Source organism: Abrus precatorius, unplaced genomic scaffold (genome assembly GCF_003935025.1).
Source record: "Abrus precatorius isolate BTA unplaced genomic scaffold, Abrus_2018 Scaffold4, whole genome shotgun sequence".
NCBI lineage: Eukaryota > Viridiplantae > Streptophyta > Magnoliopsida > Fabales > Fabaceae > Abrus > Abrus precatorius.
The window spans coordinates 2,878,614-2,889,017 of record NW_020874384.1 but is presented as its reverse complement, the minus strand read 5'-3'; the positions used below and the strand labels follow the sequence as shown (position 1 = coordinate 2,889,017).

The 10,404-nt window shown below is 31.8% G+C and overlaps 2 protein-coding genes across 2 annotated transcripts; one reads left to right on the top strand and one right to left on the bottom strand.

Moving 5' to 3' along the window:
- Positions 1-224: 224 nt before the first annotated feature.
- LOC113864957 lies at positions 225-1,084 on the bottom strand. The gene has a single exon (XM_027499227.1). It carries the CDS (start codon positions 918-920, stop codon positions 225-227), a length of 696 nt encoding a protein of 231 aa, XP_027355028.1. The 5' UTR covers positions 921-1,084.
- A 3,186-nt stretch (positions 1,085-4,270) lies between these two features.
- LOC113864958 (40S ribosomal protein S25-2) lies at positions 4,271-8,051 on the top strand. The gene is made up of 4 exons (XM_027499228.1): positions 4,271-4,379; positions 4,468-4,542; positions 4,738-4,872; positions 7,671-8,051. The coding sequence occupies exons 1-4, from the start codon at positions 4,377-4,379 to the stop codon at positions 7,782-7,784; spliced, it is 327 nt and encodes a 108-aa protein (XP_027355029.1). The 5' UTR covers positions 4,271-4,376; the 3' UTR covers positions 7,785-8,051.
- Positions 8,052-10,404: the final 2,353 nt, after the last annotated feature.

Below are 10,404 nucleotides of genomic sequence, written 5' to 3'. Positions count from 1 at the left end.
TCTGGTGCCTTCGAGAAGTTCCCTTAGCTGCATACCATAGTAAAATATAAGAATCAGAATATCGTATATGACATGACATAGAATTGACAAACACAAGCCTAGTTGTATGATACGATACTCAAGTTGCACTCTTATTCACACTACGATTCAGAACCATTCATACATCCATTTTTTTTTTATTTCATACTTTAGCACTTTATTTACATACACGTATATTTTAATTTTTAAACTAAATGATAATCTTCTTCTCTTTGCATCCTCTGTTGCTTGGCAATGAAAGCCTCCACAGTGCGACGAAACTCCTCGTTGCTCATTTTATCTTCAGGGTAACAAATCCGTGCCACGTCCTTACGAGAATCGCGTTCACGTTCAACGCTCTTCTTATTAATCTCGGTGTCACACCTACGTAGCACACGACGTCGTTTCTCACTTAAAATCTCCGTTTGACACCTTCTGTAACGCTTCTCCAAACCAATATTCGCTTCCCCTGTTTTCATCCTCTGTTTCTCTGTTTCTGGGTATTTCCTTTTGTCTTCATCGATTACGTCCTCTGTTTTTATTTTCTGCTTTTCTGGGTCTCCTTGATTCTTCGTGTTCTTGATGAATTCTTGATAAAGATCAGATTCTGGAACGTTTCTTTCAGAACCCTGAGCAGAGAACTGAGCGAAGAGTGTGATGATGATGACGTTTCCAATGAGAAAAATAAAGCGAGGACTATTCATGAAGAGTGACAAGTCCCTAAAGTATTCACTGGAGCTTTTTACTGCAACTGGTAGCTTCAGAGAAAACCTTGAAATCAACAGCAAAACAGCACACACCTCCACGAAGCGTAACAAGCTTGTGATCCTTCGAAGCTTGCGGTGTTTTATGATTGCGTTGGCTTTCTCTGCCTGAAGGTTGTTGAAACTGAATGAGTCCATTTCTCAAAGTGTTGATAGAGAAAGTACACGTGTGTCTGTCAGTCGAAGGGGAATAATAGATTTTTGTGAAGAGGGAATAGAGAATGTGAAGTTATAGCGGTTTGAACACTAGGAAGCATGGAAACAGAGTAAGTGAAGTGAGTGAATCTTATGTGAACTCTGTTTGGACAGAGAGAACAGAGTGGAGGTGTTTGTTTCCTTCCACTTTATATAGACTCGAATCAAACCTTTAAAAAAATATATACAGATATAATTCTCAATATTCCATTATCGACTTTTCTTTATCCTTTTACTATATATTTATCAATTTTTTTTCTTCACTTTTGGTAAGTGATTCATGAAAGGTAGTTGGTAACGCAATGTATTATTCATATACTAAAATAATAACTAAAATGCACATTTGATTTTTATGATGGACACTTTAAATTCTATTTATTTTTTATAAAAAGGTAATTAGATAGAAAGGATAATTTACAATTTTAATTAAAAATTTAATTTAAAAAAATATTATTATCTATTTTTTCCCTTTTTTATCTGTGTAACTCATTAAAAATTTATGTTAATAAAAGAAAATCATAAATACTCCTGTAAACTTGCTGCTCAAACTATGTGCTGAAACTACGATACTTTTCTGAACAATCTTTGAACTCAGAGGAATAACCTTGGTATCACTACTGTCTTCTCTTGATTCGGTTCCCATTATTATTAGGGAATCGCATTGTTGCGAGAGAATTGATATAATACATGACTAAGATATTATTGTATAGGTTTTCTTAATTATTTTAAGTATTTAAAATAATAATATTTTATTATTAATAATTATTTAAATTTAATCTAAAAATTTAAGTTAATTTTTTTATGATATTTATTTTTGTACCTAAATATCATTTAATTATAAAAATCAAATTTGAATTTAAATTCTCATATAATTTAAACTACAATCCAGTACATAAAAAAAATTTATATTTTAGCCTTTTTATATAAAATATTCTTTTTGTTTCAAGGGAGTGTGTATTCCCATTTCAAAATATCTATTGTTACGCTTAATTGTTCTTGTCAATAAATAAAAAAATTTATTTTTCATGAAAAATATCTTTAAAAAGTGACAATAGGTTATAGAAATTTTAGGGTGACAATAAATGCATTTTTATGAAAGATACATTGATATCATTACAACTTTTATAAGTTATAAAACTTAATTTATAAAAAAAATTATATTAAAGTTAATATATAAAATCTTTTTATATAACGACTGAAATAAACAGTAAGTGAAATCCAAAAAACTAATTATGGTTTAACCTCCTCAAATTAACTAGAAGCCTCAAATGAAATATTAAAAATTTGAATTTTGGTCTCTATTTTCGTCACTTAATACTTTTTATTTTTTTACCAATATCATCTGACAAAAAATCGATAGTGATAATTTTTTACTAAGTTAGACTTCATTAACAATAATAAATATTGAATTTAGAAAAAAAAAGTTAAAACAGTTCTTTTAAAAGCTATAATTACAAATTTTCAAAACTATAAATATTAGATTTAAATGTTTATTAATATAGTGGACTGTACCATATGTTGCAACATCACCAATTTGCCAATGCGAGGGGACTACGTGACTGACATGTTATTATCCACAAAAATTTGCATCTCACTTTTGAACAGTGGTAAGTTTATTTATGCATAAATGGATATATCTTCTCTCACCCAGTTCTCTTCTTTAAAAAACATGGTGGTGGTTAATGGTTTAACAGCGATGATAAATGACATTTGTATAAGAAAAAGAGAGAGAACGAAGTGATAATATTAGTAATATATACGATAGAGACAAATATAAAAAAAATTATTAAAATATATTGTGAAAATAACATAACTCAAATGTTTAAAAGGTATTTTAAACATAGAAACTGCACTCTTCACATAAATTCTCTACTTGTTTCTTAACACTTTAAAGAAAATGACATGCACTCTTGATTTTATTTTTAGTTCTATCTTATATTCCCTCATCGTTCAAAAAGCCTTTGGTTCAACTTTTGCCTTCCGATGGAACACTGTTGGTTCGGAGAAAAAACTTCATTATCTATAAATGATATCGATAGGGTATTTTTACATTAGTTATAATAAAATGATAATAGTCATATGTAAGTAGGTAAACATGTACAATGATCGAAGCCTTAAAATTGGGAATAATAAAAAGTGAGGAGACATTAATGTTTCAATCAATCGTTCTCGGGTTCTTATGATATTTTTTAATGGTTTTCTTGTGGATATGGTTCCAGATTCTGTATTGTTGAAGATGTTCGTTCCCACAGAATCACTACAACGAGCGAAAGCACTATGGAGAAGCGGATTAACATGACAGCGACGAACAGAGTTGGTTCAGTGCCTTCGCTGCTACAAGCTTTACGTATTTTCAACTACAAGCGATGAACCGGATTATCCAAATGCAACTTAAATATATATCATAATGTGTAACCTATACAATAAAAAGAGTGAGGTTATTAATTATGTGCAAAGATATTACATGTCAATTAATTAAAATATACTTCTAGAACGTGCCAATAAAATCTCACCGTTTATTAAAATTAAAAAAGATCAAGAGCATATTAAGATATCTTCTTTACTACGAGACCTTTTATAAATATTCAAAAATAAAATCATAAAAATTTAGACCCCAAATAAATAATATTGAACTAGTGTAAAAATATAATAATAAATATATTTTTTATATGAATTAATAAAAAAATTCTCTCCAGCCGACTGCAACTGTAATTATCATCATATAATCCTTTTATTCATTTGGTATTGGAAGTGATAAATTACAGCCAATTGATTGATAATTCTTCATTCATATAATAACCAAATAAAAATTGTGGAACCATTTATAAAAAAAATTAATAAATTTAAGGGCTTAAATATATTTTTTTAACTATGACAAAAGCAAAACATCCTTACAAAATATGAAAAAAAATGTTCAATGTAACAACATATAAACCTATCGAACTAATATATATTGTTAAAGTTATTATGAATTTGAAAATGTTCATATTTAAAATTATAGAGGTAATTATATATATATATATATATATATATATATATATTTTCTATTTCTCATTAGATAGGTTTAGGAGCATTAAATATATTTCAATTATTTAAAAGCAAGTATTAAATTAATCTAACATTTTTAATATAATATTATTTATAATAGATTTTTTATTTCATTTATTAAAATAATTTTTTGTTTTTATTTCAATTATTTAAAAGCAAGGATAGACTAACCATGAGACTATTGGGCTTCACACTGAGGGCTGCTTAGGCCCAGGCGAAACGACGTAGCATAAAGCTGTTGTGATATGCCTCATATAAAATCCCTAGGGTTTCTGGTTGCCTTTCTTCGTGAACTTGCGCCTCTACCTGAGAGAGTGAAACCCTTCTCTTTCTGTTTTCGCAACTGATTCCATGGTGCGTGTCTCTCAATGTATCTACACTCTGTTTTCCCTCCTAATTCTCATTCATGTCTCTAATTAGCTTCGTGGGTTATTTCTTGCAGGCTCCAAAGAAGGATAAGGCTCCTCCACCTTCCTCCAAGCCAGCCAAATCTGGCGGTGGCAAACAGAAGAAGAAGGTTTGTTTCTCGTCAAAGTTTCGTTTTTTCCAAAATAATTATCGTGTGGCCTATTGGGTAATCAGGGGTGGGTGCTTTTAACTTTGTTTATCATAAGTGCTGATTGCCGAAGCTTAATTTTTTGTGTGTGACTGAAGTACTATGAGAGATGTGTTTGTGATATGCTGATATTATAGTGGGATTTATGTTTAACAGAAGTGGAGCAAGGGAAAGCAAAAGGAGAAGGTGAATAACATGGTGCTGTTTGATCAGGGCACTTATGACAAGCTCCTTTCTGAAGCACCCAAATACAAGCTCATCACTCCTTCCATTCTCTCTGATCGTTTGAGGGTACCGCTTTTATTTTTTATAATTGTGCTGTGGATTATTTTTATTGGTGATTAATCGTTTGCGTTGGTGGTGTCTTGTGTTGAGAATTGTGGTTTGTGTCTTTGTGAGCTAATGTAGGCTTACTGCATTGTTTGAACTGTTGTTGATTTTGTGTTATTTGAGTCATTTTACAAGCTTTAGCCTAGAATTAGTCTGGCTGCATTTCCAGGCTTATGTCTGTTTTCCTGCTCTGCTGCTTCACTTTTCATGACTAATCCTGGAAAGCTGCTTGTATGTAAATTTTGTTAACAGTTTTTGGTATATATGACTCAAGTGCATGTACTTTTTGTTATGTTGTTTTTGGAAAGTTTTCATGGGTTTGCAATTGCTGCCTTGTGGATTTTAGTTTTCTGAAGTGCAAGTTGAAACTGACTGACTGTTTATAAGAAAATCAAGAGAAAAGATTCTCTTACATTCCTGACTTGTTATCTGGTTGCTTTTTTATATAAAAATTTAACAGTGTTGTTGATTTTTGTGTCAATGGTTATCAATGACATACTTTTCTTACTAAAGTGCATCCTCCATTTTGGAGTCTAATTTTTTTTTCTGGATTTGCGAACTAATTTTGGCTGTTAATTGCTCCAATAAAGTTTTTTGGTTTATGAGAATAGAATTTGCTAAACAGTGTCAGTAAATAAACTCAACATTGGTAAAGTTTTAGAATAACAAGATCTTTGTATCTGTTCAGGATATGTACGAGGTGGCATTCTGTCTAGGACAATATGTTCAAGTACTTCTGGTTGAAAATTTAGATTCCTTATTATATCTTTATTTTGTGTGTTCCACCACATCTCCTACCCTCAGTTGCTTAGAAGTATGTCTTCACTGTCCCTCATTTTCCCATGGGTACATTCATGTATTCAAGGTAGTTAAAATCCTGATTTGAATTGTAAAATCCTACGATTTTGGATGCCTTACCTATTTAAATTGTGGGTAAAATTGTGGCCAAGTAAAACCATCGTAAAATCCCTCAAATAGTGGAATTTTACGATTTCACCTTGACTCAGAAAATTCCTGTAAAAGTCTCATCTTTTAAATCCTAATGCAGTTGACCCCTCTTTCATATCTCTTTTTTGTAGAACCCAATTTGCCTCTAGCAGCTTTGAACCCTACGATGTCAATTCAACAGCCCTCCCCAATATTGTTAAAATCGCGATTAAAAATGCAAGATCGTATGATCTTACGATCTGTAACCTGCCCTGCAATCAGAAGTAGGATCGGAAAACAAGATTGGGTAAAAGATCCCCATCTTTCTCCCTAGTAGGATCAACAATCCGATCCGATCTTGGCACACAAGTTTCTGGGTCAGTTTCTTGACTTGGTTTCTTGGTCAGGTTTTTGGGACTTGGGTTTTTGGGTCAGGTTTTTGTGACCCAGTTTTTAATTAGGGCATTTTACCCCATTTTGGAGTTCTATCCCGACAACACTCAATCCTCCCTGTGCTGGAGAAGATGATGAGAGCCACTTTGGCGCCGCAAAGAATGGATAACTCACGAGCCTTCTTCATCAATCTGTTGCGCCTCTTCAAAAATGTTACTTGACAAGTGCTTTTGTCCTGAATAATCTCCACCTTCTTCTTGCCCATTCTTCTTCGCACCCAAAACCATAGCTTCTTTTCTGAGAATTTCTCTTTTTCTTTCTCTGATTTTCTTGCCATTCTGTTATGGCTTAGCAGCCAAAATATCTTGTTCTCGTAGGCTTCTCGGGTTCATTCACGAATTGACACATTCAATCACCTACTGCTACTCTTACTAATTAATTGTCATTTCTTTTTTTAATAATATAATTTATTACCCGCAACAAAACATATTTAACCAATCTTTATATTAATTTATTCTAATAGTTGTTTTTTTATATTATAAAAATATTCTAACGAATTTTTTGAAATAATAAAATTTCAAAATATACAAATTTAATTAGTTTATTTTATAATTGAAAGTTTTTAAAATTGTCTTAAAAAATATAATTAACTTTTACTGAATATAGATTTTTAGAATCTATGATTTTTTAGTTATATTTAATTAAAGTATGTAATTTAGATGTTAATTTTTTTATGTATATTATTTTTTTATGCTTTTATATATATGTGTGTGTGTGTTTCAGTATAATTTTACATATTTAGTAGGATTTTACGATGTATTTTACGTTCCCATCATTTATGATGTTTGACCTACCTTCTGAATTCCGATCTTGACAACATTGGTCCTCCCATTGTGTGCAGCCTGGTCTGCAGCTAAACCCAGCTGTGTGTGACTTCTCTGAGTTTGAGTCTAGTGCTACTGTTCATGCATCTTTTCTGTTCTGGTCTATTTTTAATTCATGCCAATGCATGACATTTTTATGGAATATTGATTATGATTTGTGATTGCTACTTTATTTAAGTGCTTTTACTAATTTAAAGATTCCCTCCCCCCCCCCCCCCCAATTTATGCATATTTTATATGCATAATATGAATTTTTAAGCATATATATGAATTTTGTAAATCTTAATGATTCGATTTACTATTTTCACTCCCCTTTACAATTTAAAGTAAAATCCTGAATTTAACTACTCTGCATGTACGATGTGCTTTATATTATAAAATGTCATTTTAATGCTAACATTTATATTTGTTTGAGTTTGGTAGTAGTCTGCAATTTAAGTCTTCCTTTTGGGTTGCACACTCATGCTTGCACTATAGCAGTATGATTGTCAATGCATAAGCACTGATGAGTAATGTTAATAAGTATAACACTGCCATTTTACATGTATTCTACAGATTAATGGATCACTTGCAAGGAGGGCAATAAGAGAATTGATGGCTAGAGGTTCAATCAGGATGGTGTCTGCCCATGCAAGCCAGCAGATTTACACCAGGGCTACAAACACCTAGGTGTGGTACTGATCATAGCTTATGGAGTATTGATAGGATTAGTGATGTATTGTTCTTTTGAAGTTTTGAGATACACCTCATAGTAGCTTCTATTAGTTTTTGTTTGTTGATGGATCCGTTACTGAGATTTTTTTTATATCCCTGGTATTGTATTTCAATTCCATGTTTTATCGTTTTTGGTATCCAAACATTCTTATGACTAATTTTGTTTAGTTGATTCTCGTTGAAAGCCCAGACTAAATGGGAAATGGTTGCGCCTAGTGTTTTGTTATATATGATTTGGCCGTGTTGGCTACGAGCAGTTGCTACACGAATTCATATTTTTAATAATTTGGATTTTTTTTTGGGTGGAACAGTAGCATAACACATTTTACACAGTAAATCAGATTTATTAAGCTCAAAAATTGTGTTGCCTTAAGTTAGCAGTGCCAGTATTTTCTTAAAGACGCTTGAAGGATTTTTCGTCTTGGATAGTTTTACTGGAAATTAGGCTTATTCGTAATCTATCTCGGCTAATGGAAATGGCTTATACATTGACCTGCATTCGATTGCCGTGATATTATTCTCTGGTAAAGTGTCTCAAGATCCAAAAATTAAAATAAGTTCATACCACGGTTCTAAAATGGTTTTTTCTCCCCATATTCAGCGCACGTTGCGATAATAAATTAATAATTAGAGAACAGTATGGTTAAAATTCACCTTTAGGGCTGACCATAGGTATTAAAAATGAAAATGCATTATTGAGGAAGTGTTAGTTTTTTGTAATTTTCATGCAGTAAATATTTTTTAAGGAAGCATTTTATAGAAAAAGTAAAAAAAAATGAATTGTACTTATTTGTTTTTTTTTAAATGATAAAAATAACAACAGAAACTCTTTTAAGTTTAACAAATGACAACATATAAACGGCAAATTGTGGAGTAGACTAACCTACAAGAAGTTTGTGGATATAAACAGCAAGTTGTAGTGAATGTTGCAATCAAATGAAGGCAAGGGTGCATAACCAACCAGAAAAAAGTAAAACAATCTTGCAGAGAGTAATAGCTTCCTGGCGTTAATATAAAAAGAAAAAGAAAATGCATTTGCCAAGCAATGACAGTCATAATCATCTCATACATTAATTGTTAGTGATCTTGGGTTAGGGAACAATCGTCACCTGATATGGTACAGTCGAGTGTATCACTAACTGTCATGTCCCAAATGAAAAAAAATTGCCCACCATTATATTTAATGATGAAAATTGATAAGATTCTTCATACAGCATTTGCCAGTTAAAGGTAGGCAACTGGCAGGAGTGTCACATACATGGATGTAACTAAGATTTTGCCAAGGATTATATAGTATCCAATATACTCAAATTGTAACTGTTATCCTTATTTTTTCCACTCCTCTTCGTTTCGTCAAATAGGTCGATATGCATCCCAATTATCATTTTCCGTTAGAGATAACGCAAGTTTCATTTGGAAACAAGTAAGACAAAAGAGTTAAGGTGTTAAAAGTTTGAGGCATTAATGTCTAAAATAATTTGACTCATCAATATTTAGTTACAAGAATAAGTGTTTAATATGGTTGATAATCTTGGTTATTTTCTTTTATCTAAAAACGAATGTTAAGGTCCACTTCAAATCTTCAAGTTTCTGAGCATATTATCTCCGACCATGCTGTAGACTTGGTTCAAGTATTGAGACCATATGGTGTTTTAGACTTTTGGACTGATCAGGTTAGTTGTTGAACAATGATCAAAATATATTATTGCCTCAATTATAAGTCATGGGCTCAAATTTCAGTTGCTGAATGCAATGAACTATTTAATGCTTGTCATCTTGTTATGAGGATAATCAAATCAAAAGCACTTTCTTATTATATCTTTCTACATTATAGAAAGACAGCATTGCAAAATCCATAATACATTCTCACCGTCTGAACTCAAATTTGTGCTGCAAAAAAATTATTTGGCAATAATGTTTCAGTACCCTCCGCATAATTCTACTTAATGTGTGTGTGTGGGGGGGGGGGGGGGGGAATCCGTAACTTTCCTTCAAACAAGATCTTCAGTACATGTTGGTGGATTCCTTTTCTCAGAGAGGAGAGGGAGAAAAAACAGATGGAAAAAATGTTATTTTGATCTAAACTAACACATACAGCTAAGAAAGAAAGGAGTAGTAACTGATTGCTGCAGGATAACAACACAATGGCACTTGCATTTCTTTCATAGGAAATGCTAGAAATAATTCATTAGCAAGAGACGCATGCCTAGTGCGTTGGAGCTTGACTAAACTAGCCAGTGCCTTCATCTATCTACATGTCTTAATGAAATAATTCTTTGCAAGAAAACAAGATACAATTACGTCAGTAGCAACTACCAGAACAATGTCAAGGTCCCTCGTGACATGTATAATAAAGATACAATGAACCTTAAAAAAATATAGGCCAAGTATGAATACAAAATCGTTAGAAAAAAAGAAAGAACTTAATATGGAGATTGAGTATGAGTTGTAGAGATATGCTAAGGAGACAACAAATGAGACAATTGACATGCAAATTGTATTCAATAAGATGAGACTTCTACCATCTCCTATACCATATATATATATATATATATTGATCAATAACAAAAGGAAG

Excerpts from the sequence above, each read along its gene's own strand:
- LOC113864957 (XM_027499227.1), bottom strand. The coding sequence starts at position 920 with ATGGACTCATTCAGTTTCAACAACCTTCAGGCAGAGAAAGCCAACGCA.
- LOC113864958 (XM_027499228.1), top strand. Across the intron at positions 4,543-4,737 it reads GTGGCAAACAGAAGAAGAAG|AAGTGGAGCAAGGGAAAGCA; the intron begins GTTTGTTTCTCG and ends TATGTTTAACAG. Across the intron at positions 4,873-7,670 it reads TTCTCTCTGATCGTTTGAGG|ATTAATGGATCACTTGCAAG; the intron begins GTACCGCTTTTA and ends TGTATTCTACAG.